We start from the raw sequence: 27,045 nt of genomic DNA on the forward strand, positions 1-27,045 counted from the left end.
TCCAACGATAAACCCGACTCCGGTTAGGTGACCTTTTTCCCATTGTCGGTTTATCAAGGTAGTTATTCATAACAATTGCAAACCCTTTTGCAACTTCTAGAATTTATGGGACCGGTTCGAAATCATATTTCGTGTTGGCATGTTTATCCCATCAATACCTATTAGACCCCATGCTTGGGTGACCCTCTTCACATGGTTCTAATTTAAGTCGTCCTACTTGTATCAACTTGTAATATTAACATACAAACGGTTAGGTGACCTTTTTCCCATTTTATGCCAATATTACCTCAACATGTTAATTTACTCTATGCGGTTAGGTGACCTTTTTCCCACTAAGAGCTTATTAATATGTTAAGTGTTATACAAAAGGATGGTGTTTAACTTATTATCCTTAAATTTAAAAAAAGGGATTTTTAGTTTTAATAATTCTAGTTGTAAAACTTTAAATCATGTTCTAACATGCATTTAGTAACATGATATTTTGAAACCATTTTCAAAATTCTAATTTATAATAAAGCCATTTTATTATGGGCGTGAGACGGCTAGTTAATAAATCCATTTTATTAAACTATGTGTCACGTAATTACCGATAATTATTAGAACCCGTTTTATGCTTTGTTAATTAATTCTATGTGACGAAGTTGATATCCTAATATCTAACAACCACACAATCAAACAATCAATTAACAAGCATACACAATTATACTAGACACGAGCCACTAAGTTAGACCACACTTGTTAGCCGAAACAAGTGTGTGTCTTAGGTCCGATCCTAAGGGACACATGACACATGGATGTTGTAGCTCCCACTCGATCCCGCATCCAAATGCTTCGAGCATCTTCTTCAACCTTGTTGTGATCCATTGGGCTTGAACTTGGGCCTTAGCTTCCATAAGCTTCCACTTGGGCTCAATTGGTGGGCTTAGGTCCTTTTGGGCTTGAATCCCTTAATGGGCTTGTGAAACCCATTATCACCATACCCGGCCCAATTAGGCCCAAACTTCCAATTTTGCAATCTTCTTTAATTTTACAAAATCAAATGTCCTAATACATTTTTTCTATAAAATAAAGAAATTACAAATAACCTATTTATTACATACCCATATGAATAAATAATTACAAAATTACAAAATTGCCCATAATTAATTATTACAAACCGAAACTTGAATAATTAACTACAATCACAACATCAACCACAAACAAACATCCACATTGGTCTACGGCTCGGTCTAGTATTAGCAAACATAACCCGTTATGTCATAGGAACCCGTTCCAAAACCCCTTGCCTTTATCGGGCCTAGCCCAACCCATTTGGGCTTGACCCAATAACTAGATTATGGGCTTCGGCCCACATGTGCACAACACATGGGCTTCGGCCCAATTAAAAAACTCATGGGCTCGGCCCATTTAACCAAAAATGGGCTTCGGCCCATATAGCCTTTTCCCTTTTATTTCCGGTTAGCCCAATAACCATATTCAAGTGGGCTTCGGCCCAAATTCACCCGAATTGGGCTTCGGCCCATTAACTCGGTTTTTTTTTTTTTTTTTTTTGAACAAAGCCAAAAACAATAACAAGATTAAATACAAAAAAAAATCATGCATGTTAATTTTTTGTATAAAATCTTTCAAGGGGAAAAATATAAAACCGAGAACCCGAAGCTTAGTTTCCCGTATCCCGGCTCTTGATGCCATTTGTTGGGTTTCTATGAAATTAACAAACTTAGTTAACCGATTAACTAGTTATAATATATGCGGAAGCGTGATATTTACAAACTAAACATATGAACAACCTAGTTTATTCATTTCAAGATTACCAATAATCTATTTACTAGAAACCCGAAGCTAGGATCAAATGATACGGGAACAACTAAACTATCAAAGCATATAAACACTTACAATCTTAACCCTTTAAGAGTTTAGTGGATGTTGAAGAAGATGATGATGTGAATGCTAGATTTTCAAAGAAAAACCCTCAAACGGAATATACCCCGAGCCTCCAACACGCACCGAGCTATGCTAGGGAGCTTGAACACGAAAAACCCGAGACCCGAAATCTTTCTTCTTTGGCCGTGAGCTAGAGAGAAAGAGAGAATGGGTGTTGTTTTTCAAAATGGTTACTTGAAAGTTGTAAGAACTTTTTATCTCACATGCATACATAAGATTTAGTTATATACAAGTCCACACTCAATCTCTTTTTGCATGTTGACAATATGACCAAGTTGGTGGGGTGTGGGGCCCACCCAAAACCGGCCCCAACATTATTATTATTATTTTTTTTTTTTTTTTATTTATTTTATATATTCTATACTTTATAAAATATATAAACACCCCATCTTTTATAAACCATTTTATAAAAGAATACATAGTTAAATAATCATTCCAATAATAATTATTTAAATAAATAAATTAACCAATTAATTATTTAATACTTTCAAGTAATTATTCAGAAACCCATTTTTCTGAAAGTGTCGTGTTCTGTATTTGTCTTATAGATCTTATCTTAACAAATACATAATTGGTGTGTGTCTAACTCGTTATTGGGTATGACCCGACTTGGATCAAACATAACTAGCCACATTAACTTAATTATGTGTCTCGGGCATACGATATTCCAACATTTAGGAATAAGCAAATTGTGGGATAAGCCTAATCGGGATCCCGTGCTTATGAGGGATAATAAGGGTATGCATTTGTTTGTCCCGTATTTGCTTTATTTTGTTGATATGTTTGCTAATAAGTTTCCTTTGCGTTTTGTAGTTATGTCGACTTGGGATTTCTTAAAGAGCGATGATACCTCTGATGTTGGGTTTACGGATACTGCGGCTGTTGTTGGGGAGGACTCTGATGTTGGGTTTACGGATACTGCGGCTGTTGTTGGGGAGGACTCTGAAAGAGGGTCGGTTTGAAGATGCTGGGTATGTGGGAGTTCCAAATGTTAAAGGGTTCACTAAGGTTGCCGGTCCTAAGGCTTCCACTCGTCGTTCTACACGGCGTTTGTTGAAGTCTTCTGGTCAATCGTCTTCTCATGAACCGATTGAGGTTAGTGACGATGTTCTGGTAACCGAAGATCAAGGTCCAAGCGTGGAAGTGGAAAAAGAGCAAGGCTTGGTTGTTTCTAAGAAAAAGAAATCGACTGGAAAGAAGGTTGTGATCCCGATGATTCAGGGGTTGGGTGGGGATGCAATCTATGTGCCGGAGTGGAACGTGAAGGTTGGTGATAGCTTCAAAAATCCGGAAGTTTGTGCTGATGTGTTAGCCAATTTTGCTCCTCCTGGTGTTCGTGAGACTATTTCTGGCATGGAAGGTGATTCCATGCTGTCTAAGTTGATCTTGAGTTCTTGCAACCTTTCTGCCCTTTTGGTAGAGGGTGTGACTCGTTTTAGAAAGGGGATGCAGGAGTATGAGGATTTTTCCAAGAAGAAGGAGGGAATGGAAGCTTCCATGATGGAGATGAAGAAGGAGATTGAAGGTTTTTTGAAGAAAGAGGAGGGTTATGTTAAGAAGATTGATGAGTTGTCTCGTGGTCATGAGATTGAGCTGGCAGGGTTGAAGAAAGCTATGGAGGCCGACAGGACTAAGTTGGATGCTGACCGGGAAGCCTTTGAGGTGCAGAGGAAAGCCTTTGAGATGGAGACAACAAGTGGCTAATTGAGCACGGGTTTCATCAGGTTGTAACTTACTTGCTTCATTCCAATGAATTTAACTCGGTGCTGGGCGATGTTTACACGAAGCTGCTGGGCCATGGGAAGCATTGGGGCTTTGTTGCAGGCTTCAAACATCATGAAGCCGGTCACCCTATGGAGCAATCGCCCTTGTTCAACCGTGAAGCTTACAAGCTCTTCTTGGATTCAGTTCGTGCAATGGAAAGGCTCACTTACCCTTATGTGGGTGAAGTTTCGTCATGCTTTGGTAAGCCTCTTTCTGTGTTGCAGGGTTTGAAACCAGCCGACCTTGATAAGAAAGTTGTTAAAGAGGTGCTCGAGTCCTTGTCGAAGAAACTCTCCTGTTATGGTGATAGTGAAGAAATTTTATCTGGGGGTAGCGACGGATCTCATGTGGCAAGCCTCGAAGGCTCGGCTGTTGCTGATGTTGGCCCGGAAGTCAAGAAGTCCAAGAAGGCTAAAGGTGGTAAGGCTGGTACTTCAAAGCCTGTTTCTGATGTTTAAACACTTGATTTGTAGCTTTCTTAGCACCGTTAAACAATGTTATGTACTTTGAACAATGTAGGTTTGGCATGAAACTCTTAAAGTTTCTGCCTTATGGTTGTCGTTGGCCTTGTTGGCCGTTTAAGCACTTTTATGTAAGGCCCCGTTCTCGGTGCCTCACTTTAGCATCGGATTTACTCATAAACACAGTTCTACAAATCAGAGTTTATTAAAACTTTTCGCGGAATATAAAACATCAATCATTCGTTACAAAACATTAAATATTTTCTTTGATACCATAACACAAAACATTATATTTAAAACATCTTTTCTTCTATCTTCAGATGCCAGCCGTTCAATCCATTCCATGTGCCATCCTTATGCTAGCTCTTTGGTTAGATCACCTGCATGCATACTAAAAGTCAGCTACGCTGAGTGAGTTCTAGTTAATCAAGCAACTTATCATACAACCACTACATATATCATATACGTATCCGAAGACATGTAGCCCACTATCTGACTTGCTCACCTTACCACTTAACCTCTTATTTACCCCTACCACTTAGCCACTTAATAACGAATGACGTTATGCCACTTTGCCACTTTAATAACGTATAACGTTATGCCACTTTGATAACGAAGTCACGTATAGGCTTACCCTACCACGTACTATCTTCATGCCACAAACACTCTTACTAGACTCTTGCCACTTCTAACACACTCCACCTCTATTTGTCTACAACACACTTCATATCATTACATAATAAGCAAGTCACATCATAGTGTTCGTACACACTAACAACCACTTGGCAATCACTATCATTGGCGATACGTGCAACATCCGAAGATCGTTCACGCATCGACAAGCATTATATAATAGCTACCTCATATAACATCTATAGCATACACTTACCACTTAAGGTAAGTGTATTCACACTTCACATCGAGTATGCACATAGCCCCGAAAACATAACAAGGAAATGGGGCTAGAAACTCACCTGAACTCGGTTACCTCTTCCGTTAATGGTTATCCTTTTCTTGAGCCGTGCGCGACTAACTGTTTAATAAAATGCAATATTAAATACCGCTCTAGTCATTCTCATTGCTACTTAATTAGGCTTACGCGTCTAAGCCGGTTTTACTTCATTGAATCTTTACCCGGTTAGTTAATAGTTACTTGCTAACCTTTAAAGGTATCTTTCACCATTTATCAAAGTCCAAGGGCTATTATGTATTTATATCATTCTTTTCTAAGTCCATGGACCACTTCTGTAATTCTGCCAATCTACAAGTTCGTTATCCATCCCTTAAAGAATTGGGTTCTTAATGAATGAACTCATTCATTATAACGAACTGACTATTATAACGAACTGGTCCTTGCACGAATTGGACCTTATAACGAACTGGTCTTTAATGAACTGAACCCTTAACGAACTGGGGGTTCATTCGTCAGTTCTCCCTTAACGAACTACTTAACGAACTGGGTTTAGTTCATCATTCATTCCTTAACGAATTAACATAACGAATTGAGATTAGTTCGTTAAGCTTCTGTTAACGAATCAATTTAACGAATTGCCTCTAGTTTGTTATCTCTGCTTAACGAAAGGTCATAACGAATTACTTGCTAATTCGTTATGTCTCCGTTAACGAACTAAGGTTGGTTCGTTACGTTCCCACTAACGAACTAGGGTTAGGTTAGAACATTCCCTGACAAGTTCTAAACCTCGTACCACATTCTCCGGCGCCGCCTTTCCGGCGCCGACATTGCCGGAATAACGGGATCTCGCCGGGAAAGCGATATCTCGCTTGTTTCACCACCTTTTTACATTCGTTATCAACCCATCATCAAGACTCAACCCTTTTCTAGCATAAAGCTTGAACCTTAATGGCTAAAACGTTCAAAACTAGATCTAGGGTTTATTCAAACGAGCCGTTCATAACCATGAGTTCGTTAAGTCCATTTTAATCTTCAAGTTTGCAACTTTACGATTTGTCTAGACCCGATCTATCATCCTACCAATTTTCATGTAAATCCATTCATGAAAAGTAAACCTTTTTAACAAAAACGTACCTTTGAGGTTTTTGTATGAAATCACTCGAGATACTCAAAACCATATCAAATGAACTCCAATTTGAGTGATTCAAGCGGCCACGAACCGTCTCGTCCCGATCTACAAACCCATCAGCTCACCTTCACCGGAAACCGCCGCCACAGTCGTCGGAACAGCTGAACAGTCGCAGGAATCTTCACTTTTGAGCTGCTGCGGTTTTACTGATAAAAATCGGACTTACCGACCTCTAATCGAAGATCCTTTCGGTGGAAAACTTCGTTTATATGTCAGGAATACTCGGTTAAAATTTGAGACCGATCCGATGGCTAGATCTCCGGGAATATTTTTATCTTTGTGGGTGGTTTTCTCAAAAACGGGAATTGGGTTAAGTGTGTGTTTTGATGGTGTAGGCTATGGTGTGGAGATGTATGAAAATGGAAAGGATTAGGGTTTTAAGGGGTATTTATACCCCCTTAAGCCCATGGACCTAAGGCCCATCTTTCCTTCTTGGTCCATAATTAATTCCATCTAATTAGTCTATGAACCATCTTTGTTATTTTATTATTTCTTTAACCACTTAAGTAAACTTTGTCTAATATACGAAATAATATATAAAATATTATTATTAAATTTTGGGATGCTACATGGGAATCCTTACGATTTCCTTGCTTAGCCTTAATGGCTTATTATGAATGTTGTTAGTTATGGCCTTGGAATGGCCTTGTTTATGGACTGTGATGTTCTATTTATTTGTGTTTTGATTGCTTGTCTTGTTAGTTTGATGTGTTTTTAGCTAACTTTTCTTAAGAAGTTTTAGTGATGCAGTCACTTTAGCTTCAAGGTTCCATTAGGTAAAAAGCACATGTTGGCTATCCTTTGTGTCACTACTTAGTGTATGTTTTTTGTTTCGTAAACTTTTTCAAAGTTTAAGAAACGAATTGGTGTAGACTGTTCAGACCTGTCTATGAGACAAGTTTTAGTTGAAAAATTTTCTAAGTCTCATGGAGTTGGATTGATATAGGAACTCACCCCTTATATAGGTTCATTTAACCCTTGAACCTATTGAGCGATGTGGCCTGGGAGCTCATCCCCTTACATGGCCCTTGCCATAGAGTTTCTTGCTAGGTTCTCAACCTAATTATAGGATAGTAAAGACAAGTTATGACAAAAAGTTTATCATTCATTCAAGAGGTTGTTGTTCACAAAAAGGAGAATTATACATATCTTGAAATACATTTTTATATTTTGACTAGGCATGGAACCTTTTAAGGGTTTTGCCGTTCCAGTGCCTTGGAAGCTTTTTGCCTTCTGTGTCGGCCAACTTCTAGGATCCACCCTTGTGAGCTTCGAGGATTGTATATGGTCCTTCCCACTTTGGGCCGAGCTTTCCTTGATTTTCTTTCTTGCTGGCCTCGTTGTTTCGGAGTACAAGGTCTCCAGGCTTGAAACGTTCATGCTTCACCCTAGCATTGTAATAAGATTTCATTTTTTGCTTGTACTTAGCCTGTTGTATTGTGGCTTGATCACGAATTTCTTCAAGGAGTTGCAAATTCAACATGGTCTCGTTGCTGTTTGATTCGAGGTCCATGTTGAGTGTTCTTTGAGTCACAACTCCGACTTCGGCTGGGATTATAGCTTCCGATCCGAACACTAGGCTGTAAGGCGTTCGTTTGTGGCTTTCGGTTGTTCTTATTGCCCGTAGAACATTTGGGAGTTCTTCAAGCCAATTGTTGTTATGCCTTCCCAGCCTTGCTTTGATTCCTTCAACGATAGTTATGTTTGTTCTTTCAACTTGGCCTTTGGATTGTGGGTATGCAACTGAGCTGAACACTTGAGTGATTCTGAATTCTTTGCACCATGTGCTAAAAGGCTTCTCAGCAAATTGTTTCCCATTATCCGTGACCAGCACTCCTGGCAACCCGTAGCGGCAGATTATGCTCTCCCACACAAAGTCGATGACTTGTTTTCCCGTTATCTTTGCAAGTGGTTAGACTTCAGGCCACTTGGTAAAGTAGTTGACGGCTACTAGCAAAAATTTTACCCCACCTTTGGCCGGTGGGAATGGACCAACGATGTCCAATCCCCATTTGTGGAATGGCCAAGCCGAGGAGATGGGGACTAGATCGTGCTTGGGGCTTTTTGGGACAGGTGCATGAATTTGACAAGATTCACATTTCTTGAGTTGTTCGGTTGCATCTCGGTGCATTGTGTGCCAGAAGTACCCAAGGTTCATCAATTTTGCAACCACCGTTCTTGGCCCAAAATGAGCTCCACATATCCCCTCGTGAACCTCTTTGATCAGATATTGACTTTGTTCAGGGCCTACACATCTCAGCAGTGGTGCAAGGTAGGCCTTTTTATAAAGGGTTTCTCCTTGCAACACATATTGTCTGGACTTTATTCGAACCCTTTCGGCCTCTGTCTGGTCCAGAGGTAACTCACCATTTTTGAGGAACTTTTCTATGGGAGTCATCCAATTGGGACCTTCTTCAGTGATTACATCTTGAACCTCCAATTCTTGAATTGAAGGAGTTTTCAATACTTTCTTGGTGAGATGTGCAAATGTGAGGGATGCTAGTTTGCTTAGGGCATCGGCTCTTTTGTTTTATGATCTTGGGACTTGTTTGATGGTGCACTCTTGAAACGTGGTCATCAACCCTTTTGCCTTTTCGTGATACTTCTTCATGTTAGGCTCTTTGGCTACATAGCTAAAATTGACTTGACTTGAAACAAGCAACGAGTCTGTGAAGACTTGTAGCTTTTGGATCTTCATCTCTTTGGCAATCTTCAGACCAGCGATCAATGCTTCGTATTCAACTTCGTTGTTGGTGGTCTGAAATTCAAGTCGAAGGGCATATGTATATTCTAACCCTTCGAGGTTGATTAAAACAAGCCCAGCTCCTGACCCTTCGATGCTGGAAGCTCCATCGGTAAAAAGCTTCCAGGATTCAGGGTCAGAAGGTTCAGTGGTAGTTGTATGTATTTCAGGAATGACTTGCTTTGGTATTTCTACAATGAAGTCCGCCAAGACTTGGGCTTTGATAGCTTTTCTTGGGATATAGGTGATGTTATGTTCACCTAGTTCCACAGCCCATTTGGCCAATCGGCCTGAATTTTATGGTTTTTCAAGCACACTTTTGATGAGTTGGTCAGTGACCACTTGTATAGGGTGTGCTTGAAAGTACCTTCGAAGCCTTCTGTCCTTTTGAATTAAGGCCAGAGCAAGTTTTTCCAAAGGAGGATATTTGACCTCTGCCAGTTTTAGTGTTTTACTAAAGAAATAAACGGGTACCTGAACTTTGTCTCGTTCGATGGTTAGAACCGCGCTTAATGCTTCTTCAGCGACTGAGAGATAGACAGAGATTAGTTCTCCCATTTCAGGGGCTGCAATAACTGGAAGTGAAGCCAAGTGTTGCTTCATTTGGCTGAAGGTTTCTTCTGCTTCTTCCGTCCACCTGAAATCTTTCTTATTGGTGCAACCCTTTAGTGTTTTGAAAAAGGGTAGGGATTTCTCAGCAAGCTTGGAGGTAAAACGCTTCAAGGCTACAAGCCTTCCATTAAGACTTTCCACTTCTTTTTTGCTTTGTGGGGATTTGGTTTCAAGAACAGCTCTGACTTTGTTGGGATTAGCTTTTATGCTTTTTTTCCCATGATGTGTCCCAAAAACTTACCTTCTTCGAACCCGAATGAGCATTTTTCGGGGTTAAGCTTCATGTTGATCTTCCTTAGGTTTTGGAAGGTTTCTTGTATGTCTTCAAGCATTTAATGCTCAGTTTTGCTTTTGATTACCAGATCATCAACATAAGCTTCAAGGTTTCTGCTAATTTGGCTAGCAAATGCTCTGTCGATCAAACGTTGGTAGGTTGCACCGGCATTTCGTAGGCCAAAAGGCATCTTTGATAACAAAAAATACCCTTGTTCGTGTGGAATGCAGTTTTTTCTTCATCTTCCACTTTCATGAGAATCTGATGGTAACCCTTGTAAGCATCGAGAAAACACTTAAATGGATGGCCGGTTAAAGAGTCAACCTTGAGGTCCATCTCGGGTAAGGGATAGCAAACCTTTGGGCATGCTTTGTTTAAGTCTTTGAAGTCGATGCACATCCTCCAAGACTTGTCAGGCTTTCGAACCATGACTGGATTAGCCACCTAAGATTGATACTTGACCTCTCGTAAGATCCCAGCTTGTACAAGCTTTTTGACCTCTTGGCATGCTGCCAAGCTTCTTTCAGGAGCTAGGCTCCGTTTCTTTTGGACAACAGGCTTGACATCAGGAGGTATTTTTAGCTCATGTTCTGCAATGCTTCGAGGGATGCCTGTCATGTCTTCCGGGCACCAAGCAAAGACATCATTATAGTGTATCAACAACTTTTCAAGGTGTGAGAGGGTTTCTTTGGAGAGGCTTGTGTTTACCCGTACCTTTTGTTCAGGGTACTTGGGGTTTATGATTAAGCCCTGTTTCTCCTCTTCATTTTTTAAACTTTCCCCTTCAACCATGTAAACCTCTTGGGTGGGTTGAAGGGTTGCAATTCCCATGTCGGTGGGAAACTTCACAACACCTTGACCAACCGAGACAGCCATGTTGAATGCACATTGTCCTGGCCTTCCTATGATTACATCATAACTGGAAGGTGTATCGATAACCACAAAAGTGAGTGGTTTGGTTTTCTTCATCTTGCCTTCACTAAAACAGACATCAAGGGTTAGTTGGCCTAAAGGCTTCAAGGGTATATCGGCGATACCTTTTATAGACGTCTCGAAGGATTGAAGCCTTGAACGTTCTTCCTTACTCAGTCGGTTGAAGAACCTTTCATACATGATCTCTGTGGCTGCCCCTGTGTCGATGTAGGCTTTGCTTGTGTTGAGTGTTCCCACGACCGCTACCACTACCAAAGGGTTTGAGAGTAAGTTACCTTGAGGTGGTGGGAAGCAGACGCATTGAAGCTCCCAAGCCTCCAAGAGTTGTCGTTTGTGGGGAACACCTTGGTCTATATTCACCATATTCATTTCTTTGCTTTTTCTTTCAGCCATCTTGTCTTTGACCCCTTTTACCAAATGAGCCAATTCTCCAGACTTGACAGCCTCTTCAATTCTTCTCTTGAGTTGAAAGCAATCGTTAGTGTGGTGACCTTTTTCTTCGTGGAACTCACAGAACTGGGTGGAGCTTTTGTTCTTCTTGCTTTTGGGCAAGGGTCGAGGAGGTCGGAAGTTGTGTTTCACTTCTTCGGTGGCAAGGATCTCCTGAGGGGTTTTGGTTAAGGATGTGAAGTTCACAGTCTTTTCCCTGCTCGGAGGGTTCCGACCTTTAGGCCTTCGTTGATCTGAGCTCCTTGGATATCTATCATAGGGATTGTAATTCCCTTTCTTTCGGTTGGGGTTGTTGCCTCGCCAACTAGGAGCTCTTTTTCGTTGCTCTTTGAAATCAACGGCCTCTTCGCCTTGAATATGAGCCTCAGCTCGTTCAAGAGCTTCTTCAAGGGTTTTAGGTAGGCACTTGTTGAAGTCCCTTGTGAGGTGTTTGGAGGTGATGGCGTTCATGAAGCCTGCCAACCTCATTTTTTCGTCAGCCCCCACATATTGTAACCCTTCTTTTTTGTACCTTTCGATGAAGTCTCGAAGGCTCTCGTCATCTTTTTGCTTTATCTGAAAAATGACCGTGGCATCCTTGACGTACCTTCTTTGTTATGAAAAGTTGGCCAAGAATCCTTTGCTCAGATCATCGAAGCTTCGAACTCTTTGGACAGGAAGGTCGTTGAACCATATCCTGGCTGATCCGACAAGTGTTTGCATGAACATTAAACAACATTCAGCATGTGACCACTTTTCTATCCTGGCTGCACCGGTGAAGACCTGGAGGCGGTCTTCGGGATCCTCGGTCCCATCATATGTTTTTATATGAGATGGCATCTTGATTTTTGTTTGAAAGTCATAATCGGCGATTTGTTGAGAAAAACAAGATAGGTTACCGGGCTTGTAGGGCTTTGCGAGGTCTTCGTCTAGCCTGGTAACGGGATTATGACTTGTCGTTCCTTGGTGGGTACCCAGCGCTTGGTTGATGATTTGGGTCCAAGGAAAATGTGCCATCATTTGAGCCATCATCTGAGGCATGAGGTTAAAGCCTTGAAGGCTTTCAAGGGTTTCTACTGTTTGGTTTGTTCCCACGGGAGTGCTCATTACTGCACTTCGAGCCAAGGGCAAGATCGACATGGCCTGCTCCCATGTAGTGGCTGTGGGAGGAGCGCTTGAAGCTGGTGACTGCCATATTTGGTCGAGAGTGGTCTCATGTCCAAGGGGTTGTGAAGTGAACAGAGGGAAAGCCGTTGGGCTTGGTCTCCCATAGGTGTAAGGAGACGGGTTAAAAGGTTGCCAGGTTACACTTGGACCAGCTTCAAAAAGAGAAGCAGCCGGTCGTGAGCTAGTTAGAGGGGAAGGTGGACGTCCGAGCGATAATGAGGGCTCATATTCGTCATACTCCAGCCTTATTCTTATCCCCTTTTCTCTTTCTAGGCTCACGTGTTGGTTAAGAAGATGCCTTAGTTGCAAAAAATTCCGTGATACTCCTTCCAGCTTTAAGTCGATGCTCTTCGGGGTGTTTGTGACTCCTGCATGGGGAGAAGGAACTCCGGATCGTGAAAGGGTTGGAGTTCGAAAAGGTGAAAACTCGAGGAACAAAGGTTCCGTCGAAGTTCCACCTAGGGTGGAAAAAAGCGAGGTCGTTTCCGGAGTTTCTTGACCGACACTGGGTGTCGGTGTTCTTGACACTTGGTTGACTTCGCCGGGAGATCCATCTTCTGACATGGTGATGGAGCTACACTACTGGTCTTTAAGATAAAGTAAGCTGCGTAGCCCCACGGTGGGCGCCAACTTGTTGCTACAACAAAGATAAGACCAATGATAGTGAAGGGACTGGTTAGGCTAACAAGCTTCAAGGGTTCAAGTTAACCTAACACAGGTCGTGGTGTCCCTCTACGCTTGCAAAACGTAGAAGGAGGTTCACTAGTTTGTTGTTTGATTGTTACAGTTCACCGAAGATCCAGAAACGTGATGTTTGGGATCGGTCATTGGATGAAGTTCTTGGTGAAGCTATGGTGTTTGTGAAGTAAGGAAGAAATAAGCTAAGTGCTTATTTCTCAAGGGAGAAGAGAAGATCAAGGGGTGTGTATTAACTCCAGATCTGATGTCCTTATGTTTATGGCTAAGTCATTCTTATATAGGAGAAGAGACCAAGCCTTTTGTCTAGTGTACAAACTAATTCCCCTCCAGTTTCCTTAGAGAGTTGACCTTTATGGGCAGGAAGCCTTGGACCGTTGGTCCATGATTAAAATAATAATACTTTTTCTGAGCATGTCCCTTGCTCAGAGGGAACAGTGATGTGAATAGTGAGTTGACATCGTACTGTAGCACGTGGGTACTTGTTTACATAAGTTTGCGTGGGAAACGAAGCCTTTAACCTTTTAACCTTTTTAGCGTTAATGTGTGGAAGCCATTTTACTAATTCCTTGGGCTACCCCCGTCATCAGACCAAAAGCCTCCTACAACTGCCATTTTAACCCATGTATAGATCAATGGCCCAAACCATTTTTGAAAAAGGCTAAAAAATTACCAATAGATACGCAATTATCATTATCGTATCCTCTCAAGGAAAGGGTGGTTTTAGTGAGGTTCCTATCCTAATATTTGCTCAAGAGTATTTGATGCATAAAATATGAAGGAAAAAAAGTGTGCTAATTTTGCACTTGACAAACAAAGTTGAGAGGTACCTCGAGCACACTTTGGCATGGGCATAGATACGTCCCTACCCACAATGCTACCATTTTGTTGTTTGGATATGTCACAAAACCAACAATCTTTGATGGATTTAAGTTTGAACAAGGAAGAAAATACTTCCTTTGGTTCCTTGGACCGATAAATCAACCTAGTAAAACCCGGATCAAATCTACTAATGTCTTTGCACACTCCTCCCAAACAAGCTTTTGCCGGTATACAATCCTGCGACCTTCTACCACTGTACAAAGCCAATATAGTCCTGGTGATGCAGATGTCGTGATCTAATAAAAAACAAATATTTATAATCTTAAATACCTATAACTAGTATGGGTAAGTAAGGTCGTCTCCACAGGGAATCAATGGTATGTGCAAGTTTGACTCATGACTTTAACTAATTAACTAGCGGACAGTCGATGCCAAACAATTTAGAAATATGGTTTGAATGCAACACGGTTACTTTTAAAGTTAAAACAATTATGAGATAATTGATTCACTTCAGGTTTAGGTAATGCGATGACCAACTAATCACAAATTCAGATAAATTGATTGCGCAGTAATTACTAGACCTAATAGTTGGGTTGATGACAAACGATACCCTAACCGAATTGTTGACACAACTGAACCTGATCTATCCAATTACCAGTTTAATATTATGAAAATCAATTAGGTTGCAATAACTAGCGGTTATTAGTTCAATGACACAATAACCTTGTCCTAAATGTTGATGAACCCAACCAGATAAGTGATGCAAAATTCAATAATTAAGAACACAAACTATTTAAACAATCAATTGGCAAAGTAAACAAGATTAAATAACAAAACTCAATCAAGTTCATAATCAATTAAGCATAAAGAATTTGATCATAGTCAGTTACACAAAACCCTACACCTGAAGTGGTCACAAGTGGTTTAGCCTTGCCTCTGCATCACGATTGACTCGAATCTGAATTGAAAGGATGAAATCATGGATGACTTGGTGATTGAGAGGTGTTAAGATGGTGAAGAATTGCTCCAAAGTCGTCCTTGGTAGCCAGGGTATGAAGAATAATCGATTTAGGGTTTATCCCGGCTTAAATATGGAAGAACATAAGCCCAAAACACAATTCTCGTCATAAATGGCCGCAGCCTACGACCTACCACCGTAGCTACGGCCTCCAGTCACTGCCTTACGGCTATTATTATTATTATTATTATTATTATTATTATTATTATTATTATTATTATTCCATTTTCATACTCTTCTCGTCGAGAAATCCAAAATTCATATATTATGGGTTTCCTAACTCATTTCTAGCTCCGGATATGTTCGTTTTACTTTAGATGCGCACGAATCACTTCCGAACATCCCCGATTGCTTCCTTCTTTTGCCCATAACTCAATTCATTGCCATCCTAAGTGCTCAAAATTAGTTCCTTCAAGCTCCGAGCACCTGTAAACATAAAATCACTCAAAGTACTCGTGCTCGATACATATAAACAGGTAAAATACACGAGATTACACACTATAAACACATGCTTTCAACCACACGTCACCTCACCTGGCCCACAACAAAGCGTTGTCATTTTTAAATATGGCCACCACTTGGATAGCAAAGCCGTGTTTATTGCTTTAAACTTCTCACCTCCAAGCCACCATTATCCTATTCCTTAGCAAGTAAGACCTTTTCCCATGCCACATAACTTAATTTTTCTTTATCGTATTATTACCCCTCGTAGGAATATTTTTCGTTTGCTATCTAATTGTTAACCGGCGCCTGAATAGCAAGAAGTAGCAAGTTCCCAAGCTCTCCATATTGATTTTATTAAAGTTAAAAACGTCCGTCAAATGATAATGTCTTCGCTTTCCATCTTAATTGAATAACAGTTATGTATAATAACACTTATAAAACATTTCTTTGAAATGAACTCGTTATGTTTCTATAATATTGTACTTTGTACTTTTTAACTCAAAAAATAACTATCAATATACACAATATTACAAATTTTAGGAAAAAAAAGATATATTCAAACAAACAATAATTAATGTTTACAATATTCACTGGGGTTGAAATGTAGAGGATGGTAAAGAAAACTGAGATTATTGTAGATGTAGATGGGCCTCATGTCCGGTGGATCATTTACAATTCATTCCGATCTCTCTCGAATCCAACCATTTGGTTAAATCAAATAATTGCCCATAACAACTTGGTATCACTTCTTAGTATTATTTTATGCAGTGACGAAGCTTTTTTTGATTTTTTCGTTCTGGATTGATTTTTCTATTCATATACACCACTAGTTGTAAGTAAGAAGGTAGAAATTTGTGTTTAGAACGGTGGACCGGAGCAAGCAATTATTGTTGGGTTGGGTAACCCAATCATTTTAATAATATTTGTTTCTTGTACATACATGTGCTTATTATGTATAGTATTAACCTTTGATTGTGAACACAAGTATACTAATTTTTTTTATCTTCGTTTTGTAAGTTTTAAATTCTTATCGTAATTTAAATATTATAGCCACAAGTCTATTTGGTTTTTATTCTTATCATTTTTGAAGATACGATGGTTTGCAAAATCTCGAGTATGTATACTATTTCAACGTGTCTATTTTATCTACTTTGTAATATAATTCTTTGTTTTTAATTTTGAAAATAAGAACAAATTACAAACTCATGTACAATCCTGGATACTAAAAATTGCAGCAAAGATAAATACAAGTCCCCTTATCGAAGTAGAGGTAGAAGATTTTACGATATCAACCAGAATCAACATCGTCTCCTTGAATTTATCTTCGGTTTCCGCTATTTATAATCACGTTTAATTCGTTCTTTCTATTAACTTGCTGAAAAAAAATCCAAGAGATGAAACTTCAATATATCTCACTATCCATCCTTTTCATTTTGCAATCTGGCATTTTCCATATAATATAACATGCACACGTCAGTTTCTTAACATTTGATAATAGTAGAAAAATAATAATACAGCTTTAAACTTAAATATAGAACTAAAGTTGTGCGTTATATATTAGTTTTTATACCCTGTATTACGGGAGCTATTTTATATTATTCGTTTTTAATATTTATATATTTTTTTGAAGTTTAACTTTATTTATTGTAAGGAATTAATAATATACTTATAGTTTGAAGATAAAAGCGTTTCACAAATAACTAAGATGACATAACCCGGTTTAAAAGTTATCTGGGTTTGGTGAGACCCAACACCCGCTTATTTTTTTTACTATAAAATTGTTTTTTAATTATAAATAATATATCTAAAAAAACTCATATAATAATTTTTAGTATATCTCTATTTTATAGGATTTTCACATTAATAATTTGATGAGATTAATTTTTAATTTAATGAGATGTTATAACCCGTTTAAGGAATATCTGGGTTTTGTGAGACCCATAACCGTGAATTCGGGTTAAATGCATAAAAAACTTTCGTTTACAAATAATGCAATCTGGTGGTTTGAGAGAATATACGGAGTAGCTTTTAAAGCTTTCGTTTATATATATTAATTATTATAGATTTTGGTATTAAAACTAATAGTATATTAAAAGACCAAAAAACCTTTCTTTACACGTACGTCCATATACATATATGTATATGTAAGGGTATGTATGTGCATGTGGATGTATATATGTTCTCTCACTATATATAATAATGAATGACAGACCAAGGGGCACAATGACAGCCTTCACCAAAACCCAATAAAGATATGGATTTTGGTAACCATAGGAGAAGCCGTTTGTTGATAATTGTTGCCATCTTTCTTCTTCATGTTCAACTGTTTTTGGCCGAAACACAAGTACCTTTGTCATCGTCCTACAATATAAGTAGTTCAATAAGGGGTAGAGAGTTGTTAGGGTGTGATTTGTTCAAGGGAAGATGGGTTGTTGACAATTCATACCCACTCTATTCAGCTTCTAGCTGCCCGTATATAGATTTGGGGTATGATTGTGTTAAACATGGCCGCAAAGACACGCAATATCTCAAGTATTCTTGGAAACCTGACTCTTGTAACTTACCTAGGTACATACTCATCTCTCTATATGTTTAGTCCTACATAATTCGTTTCGTGTAGTGTTGTATTCTTGTGATATTTAGTATTCTCGTAATATAATATAATATAATATAAGTATGATTGTGATTATTTTTGTCCAAATGAATGTTTGGGCATAGAAACAAGTAACAACCTCATACATATCTATGTCATGATCCCTCCATACTAGGAACACTTTAGTATTCTTCCTTAATTTGCTATTAATTTTATTAATTGTTTATCATTTACAACAAAAAATGAAACGGGTTCACAATAACTAGATACTTCCTTCTTATGTAAAGTTCGTTGGCACGATGTAGAAAATCAAATTACCGATGAACATATTTTTGACAGGGTATCGCTGGTGGATGAACCACCACCAATGATGGGCTAACTAGATAATAGATCAACGATGATAATCTTTATTTTGTGTGTTGGTAAATCTTTAACATAGAAATAACCATGTTTTGTTAAGATAACTTTTTATATATAGCAGAAAAATACTCCATGTTTTGTTAAGTTTTAACTTGGACCAAGTTGATGCTTGTAATGATTAAAATAAGTAGACGGGTACTTTGACTACACATAAATTTCCATGTCAACTAGAAGGGTGTGTATTTAATTATTTAGATAAAAGTAATGTTATATCTCCTTGTCTTTATTTATTATAATTAATACCTTAAAATAATAATATATGTCTGCATCTTTTTATATCTCTTTATCTTCAATTTATTATATTTTATCATGTGTAATAATAAAATTACAGATAAAGATTTTCTTCAGTAACTTGATAAAAAGTGTATCTAAAATACATAATGAAATTGGACAAGCCACTTTCTCAATTTATGTAATAATATGATTGATTAGAACTGTGTGTGATGTCATGCTTGCTAAAAGAAATACTATCCTTAGTTTTAAATATTTTCTAGTAAATTCGTTAGCCTATTATTGGCCACTAAATTAAAACAAGGTTGGACTTACACATGTAAAATGAATATTGCATTTCTAACAGGTTTAATGGGTTGGATTTGTTGAGGAAATGGAGAGGGAAGAAGGTGATGTTTGTTGGCGATTCATTGAGTGAGAACATGTGGCAATCCTTAGCTTGTTTGCTTCACGCATCCGTGCCGAGATCCAAAACCGGTTATCAGGAGAAGGACTCTCTTACTACCCTTACGTTTCATGTATGCCCTTTACTTTCCTGTTTCTTGACGCATAGCGGAAACAAGAAAACTTTATAAAAAGAAACTATTTAAAAACATTGTTAATGAAAGTTATATTAGATCAGGGTAACTTTTTATAGGGAATTCTAAATGTACATGTGTTCTCAAATTCTTGAAATTATAGCATGACACTAATTACTAAAATTATAGACAAATAGACACTTAAGTTTAACCAATAAATGATTTACGTGTTTTCACTGGTGAAATATGGACGGTCAATCACATGATTCCCTATAACTCTATTAAGAGACTTTCCCATGCACTACTTATTAGCAGAACTCCATTTATAACTAAGTTTTGCCCGTTTTCGTCAACCCTTCCATGTAATGTTTTCTTTTATGAGTTTATCTAACTGGTCTAAGTAGGAGTCTACTAGCTATTGTATCAACTCCATATTAGTTATCTCGAGTATATTACATTATATTGATTTTATGCCAAATTTGGCGTCATAGAAAGAACGGCCATTTCGTGTCGCTTGTGATTGACAATGGTTCAGGCCCTTGATATCCATTCCAATCAAACTAGTTTTATATTCTCTTACCAGCTTATGACACGATTGTTGACACAATATAAACAATACAATAGCAGAGTCTGCACGACTCAACATAGATTAGTTGCAATCATCAATTGTTGTCTTAAATTCAGCTTTCCTTATTTTAAAAACCGATACATATTTTGCGTACCAAGTAAAGAAGTTTGTACATCATCATCATCATCATCGTACTCGGTAAATCTCACCAATAGCAAAGCTATGGTAGGTTCTGAGGAGGGTAAGATATAGACAGTCTTACGTTTACCCCGTATGAATAGAGAGACTGCTTTCAGTGAGACCCCTAGCTCGATAGTAGTTTTGCGTCAAGCCATGGACATAAGACACAACACTCAACCATCGGGACATCGGCCGATCTTGTCTTTCGGCTATCAAAGCCACCACACGATGCCTGATTAACCTTGCCACTTTTAACGTTATTTTCACGGGATTAGTAAAATGACGTCAAAAATAGTGCAATTTTACTTTAGCCCACCCGAGAGTTCACACACATATATACATTATACGCGCACACCGCAAGCATGGCGTAAGTAACGAAGTTTGTACCTATAATAGATATGTGTTATACTTTAAATACTCAAAACAAATGATTATGCTTACACATGGCCTTTGAGTAATAGGTGTAGCACATCCACATAGAAAAAAGGTTGTGTTAAACTTATCCCAGCCTTCTCTCGTGCCCATCAAGCTTGTGTTAAAAACACATCCACATAAATGGGTTTGTGTTCGTACTAAAATTAAAAAAAATATATTTATATAAGAACTTAAGAAGGGTAGAGTAAGTTTAGCAAACCCCACATAAAAGATGCACTAATTGTATTGATTGGCGAATTGAAGGTGGGATATGAAATATCTAAGCAACATGCATCATGTGCGGGTTTGTTAATGTCAAGCCAAGTTGATGGGCCTTTTACCATACCATTATGTTTTTGTTTTTATTCTCATTTTCGAGTTGTCGGCAGAAAAGGTCAGCTGGCATAAGGACACCAGCACAAAAGAATAAGTTGTTTTTATGTAAAAGTGGCAACTAGCCAAGTTATATTTTCAACAAAGGACACCTACTTTAGTTCTGTTACATGTGAGTTCCAAGTTGTAAATGTCAAAGTACGATGAAGAAAAGGTAGAATAAAATGTTTTCATGACTTGACCGGACCGACCCGAATCAGACCCTATGCCGATCTGGTTCAGTGCTTCAGACAACATCCTTTTGCACTGAATAGTTCGGACGGGTGGCCGGACCAGGATTTTATCCTTTTTATTATTATTATTGCAGTTATCATTCTAGAGGATATATGCATTTTATAGAATAGAAACAAAACTAGATTTTACTTTGACTTTAGCTTAAAGACTTTTAACTAGTTGAGTGCTCCAGAACCACATCCTTTTGCTCTTAACGGTTCGGGCTGGTGGCCGGACCGGGATTATTATTATTATTATTATTGTTATTATTATTATTATTGTTATTATTATTATTATATTTTTTTGCAGTTATGATTCTAGAGACTATATGCATTTTACAGAATAGAAACAAAACTAAATTTTTCTTTGATTATAGCTTAAATACTTTTAACTAGTTGAGCAATCAACTTGTTTTTGTTATGTAACTAAATTATAATACAAGCAAGTTGGAGACCTTGCACGTTGTGACGTCTCGAACTTGATTCGTGATGGAATCCTAAAGCATCCACCGGTTACCTTGCCTGAAACCATGAAGGATCCAAACTCTCTCTCTCTCTCCTTTAAATTAGGGCATGAGATGGGGACACAATGGTAACTCGGTAGGTATCGGTTGATTCCTTACGGTATACCATAAAAAATATACTTTGTGACCAAATTTGAAAGTGGAAAAGTATTGGGATTAAAAGTAAAAAAGATTTTTGTGACTAATTTGTAAAAGTCTAAAAACTTTATGGTAAAAGTTGAAAAATTAAAAGTTTTATGAAACTTCTAAGTGTAAATATATTATGATTAAAGTTGAAATTAAAAACTTTTCTAACCCAAATATAAGTGTAGCCTACAAAAGTTCGATAAATAACCACTCATGTGTATCAATAGATGAAATGTAGAAAATCAAAAGATGTTTCAAAGGTTTAACAATGAATAAACATGCAGGACTACGGCGTAACGCTATATTTATATCGCACGACATACTTAATCGATATTGTAAGAGAAAAAATTGGCCGGGTTCTAAAACTGGATTCCATTCAAGATGGCAAGTATTGGAAAGGGATGGATGTGCTCGTTTTCAACTCCTGGCATTGGTGGACACACACAGGACGATTACAACCGTATGCATTATCTCCCTAACATTTGCATTTGTAATAATTTGTTGATCTCATATGATGTTATTACTGTTCCTATAGATGGGATTATGTGCAATACGGCTCGAGTATATCAAAAGATATGAACCGTCTCGAGGCTTACTTCAAGGGCATGACAACATGGGCGAGATGGGTTGATCTCAATGTCAACCCGTCTCAGACCAAAGTATTCTTCCAAGGGATATCTCCTTCACATTACGAGTAAGAACTTCATCCAAACATCAAACGATAATATATTTTAACTCGGTACTCAATTAAAATAACAAAACTGAATCAACCTATACCGATCATTTACAAGGTTTTTGAGCAACAACCTCAATTTCTTTTTAACTTCCCGAAAAAATTGCTAGACTAGTTCATTGTTGCTACTTACATGTGTAAAAAATGCCTTAAAGTCAAGTTTCACTCTATAGGCAACAAAATAATTGTTAAAACTTATTTCAAAATCAGGGGAAGGGAATGGGGATCACCATCCAAGAGTTGCTATAAAGAAGTACAACCGCTACAAGGATCAACATATCCGGCAGGGATGCCCGAAGCCCAAAGTGTTTTGAAGAAAGTTCTAGCAAGTGTACAGAAACCAGTTTACCTTCTAGATATCACAACATTGTCTCAGCTAAGGAAAGATGCACACCCTGAATCCTATAGCGGTGGCTCAGGCGTAGACTGCAGTCATTGGTGTGTTCCTGGTTTGCCGGATACTTGGAACCAACTCTTGTATGCAAGCTTTAGTTAATTGATAGGTTGATATGTTTGGTCTCACTCTTGATTTGCTTTATACAAACTACATGCATTCGATCGGTGAAGTGTGAAAATTTGTTCATTTCAATGTTTACTAATATTTATTCTTAGATTTTGAGTATTCCTGGAGTGTGAACGTATGATCCTCAAATCTACCTTTGAACACAAGTATATATTTGAAGTCCTGAAATTGCAAACGTTAATGTACGCTCGACCCCCTGCGCTAGTGACTCCACAATTTGGCATTCTTGTACATGCTTAAATCGGTACAATTGTTTCGCATATTATGTGCTTAAGTTTGAGTTGTGGACAAGGTGAGCTGGCTGAATAGAGCCACGGAGTGTTTGGGCTCGAATTTATGCTTTTACAATATGTTTTACGCTTATAAAAATATAAAAGCAAAAGATAATATTTTCATTGCGCGCACACATAATGAAAAATTTATGAACTATAAAATTTATAATTTATGTATATTAAAATTTGGGCTATGAGCCTAACGGTTCCGGTGAGCTGCCAATTGAACCGGGTTGGTCTCGTTTACAAATGTATACCGAGAGGATCAGAAATGGTGTATCATGTAGGGATGAGATCGGGACCGTACCCGTACCTATACCCGAACCTGTACCCGTACCTAAAATCAGTAAATCTTGGTACCCATACCAGTACCCGAATTATAGGGTACGGGTATGGGTACCGGTACATGTACGAGTACAGGTACTTTGGGTATGGTACTCGTTTTTGTACCTCTTTGTTCTTTTAAAAAATATCCATTAAACTAGGTAACGGTAACGGTACAATACCGATAATCAATTATCTATAATACCAAAACCGTAACACCGCAACCAAAACACAAAATAAAACAAATCAACCATAATATAAAATCCATTCCCTTTTCCTTTTCTTAGTTTATTGCTTTCTCAAATTCTATAGAAAAACAAGAGTGAAAGTTAATAGATGTTATTTAATTATATACACAATTACACATACACGTTTTAATGAAATAAAAATACACGAATACACAATATATGAATATACACATAAATTGAGAATGAACTTATTCAACTAATATATATTATGTTTTGAAAATCCGCTTGAAAGTTAAGTCATAAGTGGCGGAAACCTAATAAAAGCCCATACATATTCTAAACGGGTACCAGTACCCGTAATACCCGTACTTGTACCCGTACCCGTACCTATAATAAGTAAATTTGCGTACCCATACCCGTATCCAATAGACACGTACATGTACGGGTACTGAACAGGTACGAGTACGGGTATTTAGGAAAAAAAGCTCATCCCTAATATCATGCAGTATTTTGTTTAAAAGTATTTAAGGAAACATTTTTTTGTGTCCAAAATTGTTGGGTCAAATTTCTATTTCAAAGCAAACAACATGAGTCAGCAGCTTCTTTAAAAACACAATCACTTCCAAGTTTTAATTTTGTTTTCAATCTTCTATTTTGAATGATTTTCATAACCTACTTCTTCCTTTAGTAGTTAGTCGTTTTCAGTATCGTAGAAACAAACAAATGTCTTTTGCATTATAATATTTAATACAAAAAGAACATGTTTTCATTTTTTGATATAAGTATAATTGTTTCAATTTGATAATCCATGTTTTTATTTTTGATATAGAAGAAACATGGATCTAATCCTCTCAGAGCTTAGGTCCGATGGTTTCATAGGGTACGGGTCAAACTACTACCAAACAACGATATGAGCTCGATCTCCCAAAGTCAAATGACAGAAACCTGCAGAACAACAACCTTGAGATCGTTACGGGAAGGACAAGAGGGGGGGGGGTCTTCCCGTAACCACCCTCCGACGTGAGAATAAGTACAGTTTCGGCGAAAATTAAGTACTTAAGTATTTAGAGTAGATAGTTGGAAGTGAATGAATACCTCATGGAGAATGTGATGGTATTTATAGCCGAAGGATGTGGGAATGTAATTGGCCCAGCTGTCTTTTTCTAGAAGATGCTCTCGTAACCATCTGGACACGTGTCCTCACATGATAGGGCGAGCTATTTGGCCCATGTGCATGGTTGTAACAACCTGGACACGTGTTTGTATGTGATTGGACGAGCTAAACTTGGCCATGTGCACAGTTATAACAACCTGACCAGCTGTCCTTCTATTGGTTGTTGGGTCACGTGCTTCCCAAGAAAGGATCTTGGTAAGCCTTCTGGAAGAGAATTAATTAATTACAGTTGTCCTATGACGTTGCCTTCTGGCTATCCTTGCGGGTGGGAACACTATCTTGCGGATGACTTCTGAGAGCGTCTAGATCCTCCCGCATGTAGTCTCTAGGATGTATTATTTTTCTTCCTTTGTCTTGAGTTATGCGAGCGATTTATATGTCCCGCGGGTGACTAACGAGGGGGTTCCCTCTTACCCATGGGTGGTATCTTGGGGCATTTTGGTCTTTTTGGTACCCTACCTCTATAAGTCCCCCAGTCCATTGTTTCTTCTGCGTGAAGTTTTTATGCGGGTTAAATTTTGGACTTTAAGATATTTTGGGGATTTTTGAATTTTTGAAGTTTGGTGGAGATATTTTGGGTATTGGAGTGGATAACCATAAGAGATGGACGATTTGACAGTTTGCAGGCGCGTAAACAGACGACTTGGCGTTTATGCCGGCTGTCACTGTACCCGACTGCTCACATTTTTCGCTTTTTCAGTTTTCCCGCGTGACGTGGCATTTCCTAAGTGGACCGTCTTTTTCTCTCTTTACAGTTCTCATCCCATCGCAATTATTGCAATGGGTATAAATAGTAGCAGTTATCCCTCCTTTGAAGTTTTATTGCCCTTGATTTCTTATTTCCTTCTTAAATTTTTCTCTCGAACTTTCGATAAAACTTTTACCTTTGTTCAAAATTGCTCGCTGTTCAACTTTCCTTGCCGAAGCAATGGCTGGAGTCAAGAAAACTTCGTCCTCCTCTCCCAACATTGATACTGTTGAGGTTAATTGGAAGAGGCCGGACTACGAGAAGATTATCACTGCCTACGGAATTCCGGCAGAATGGGGGCCGGAGTTCTATGCCACTGGATCCATTGGCAGTAAACCACCAACTGGCAAGATGGCCGTCTATGCTGATTTCTTTTCCCATGGGAATCTTCGGTTTCCTATAACCAAGTTCCTTGGGAATTTACTCAATGGTTACGGGATCCACCTTTCCCAGGTACATACCTTCGGGCTCATGCGGATTCGCCATTTCAAATTCGTATGTAGAAGCGAATAGGATGGTTCCCCGTATTGACCGATTTCCGGTCTTCTATCGGATGAATAACCATGGAGGGTGGTTCAACTGCGCCGCTATTCCGAAGAGGGTCACTGGGACCGAGCCGCCTCGCAGCGCGCATGAGTGGAGAACTAAATTTTTCTGGATCTCTGAGGACGTTGTACCCATCACAATGGCTCATCGTCCGGCCAACGAGACGCTGCCGGACATAATTACAGCTCCGCACGAGGGCCAAGAATGGTTCCAAGTGTTGATGAAGACGCCTACACCCATGCGTGCCATTCCTGAGGAGGCGTTGGTGTGGGCGGGTATGAGCCGTTTGTGGCCATACCCGGAATTGGAGCCCTTCTTCCAAAACACGGATGAGAGTAAGTCTCTAAATTTTTTATGAACTCTAACAATTTCGCTGTGGAATGTTTGTTTAATTATTATTGTGTATGTTTTCAGGCGAAGGGTTGATGTTGAATGCCCTTCTGGGAAATATGGGCTGTCTGCAAAAACGCATCCGCGATGCGAAGGACTTACCCATCCTGGACAAAACCCGGGACCGCTTCTTCTTCCTGACCAAGGTGCGCGCCGAACCGATAGCCTCGGAGGCTATATTCCAAATAGGTGCGTACATTCTAAATCCTCAACCCTTTAATGCCATTATTTCCGACAGGGTGATTGTACTCCTGTCCTCAAGTGACGAGTCGTCATCCCAGGAAGAATACAATTTCGATGATGCACCTGAAGCATCATCTGTTATGCGTGCATTGGCAGAATTGGAACGGAAGAGGAAGCATCAGGCTTCTAAGGCAAGTGATGCGGGGACAAGACAAATGGATGCCGAAGAATAACCCGCCAAGAAGAAGCACCGGGCACACCGCCCCAAAAAACACAAGACTAGTCTAGCACAACGAGTGAGGGAGCTTTCCAGTAAGTTCACGCAGGAACTTTACTTTAGTTTTTATGCTTCTTTTTATAGTGATCTTTTGTCCTT

The 27,045-nt window shown here is 38.8% G+C and overlaps 1 protein-coding gene across 1 annotated transcript; it reads left to right on the top strand.

The window, feature by feature from the left end:
- The first annotated feature begins 17,568 nt into the window (after positions 1-17,568).
- LOC143597433 (protein trichome birefringence-like 38) lies at positions 17,569-22,925 on the top strand. The gene is made up of 5 exons (XM_077075940.1): positions 17,569-17,977; positions 19,000-19,171; positions 21,873-22,048; positions 22,124-22,282; positions 22,532-22,925. Exons 1-5 carry the CDS (start codon positions 17,664-17,666, stop codon positions 22,815-22,817), a joined length of 1,107 nt encoding a protein of 368 aa, XP_076932055.1. The 5' UTR covers positions 17,569-17,663; the 3' UTR covers positions 22,818-22,925.
- Positions 22,926-27,045: the final 4,120 nt, after the last annotated feature.

Source organism: Bidens hawaiensis, unplaced genomic scaffold (assembly GCF_021521415.1).
Source record: "Bidens hawaiensis isolate Kalapana, Puna unplaced genomic scaffold, B.hawaiensis_p1.1 tig00048273_1, whole genome shotgun sequence".
Lineage (NCBI taxonomy): Eukaryota > Viridiplantae > Streptophyta > Magnoliopsida > Asterales > Asteraceae > Bidens > Bidens hawaiensis.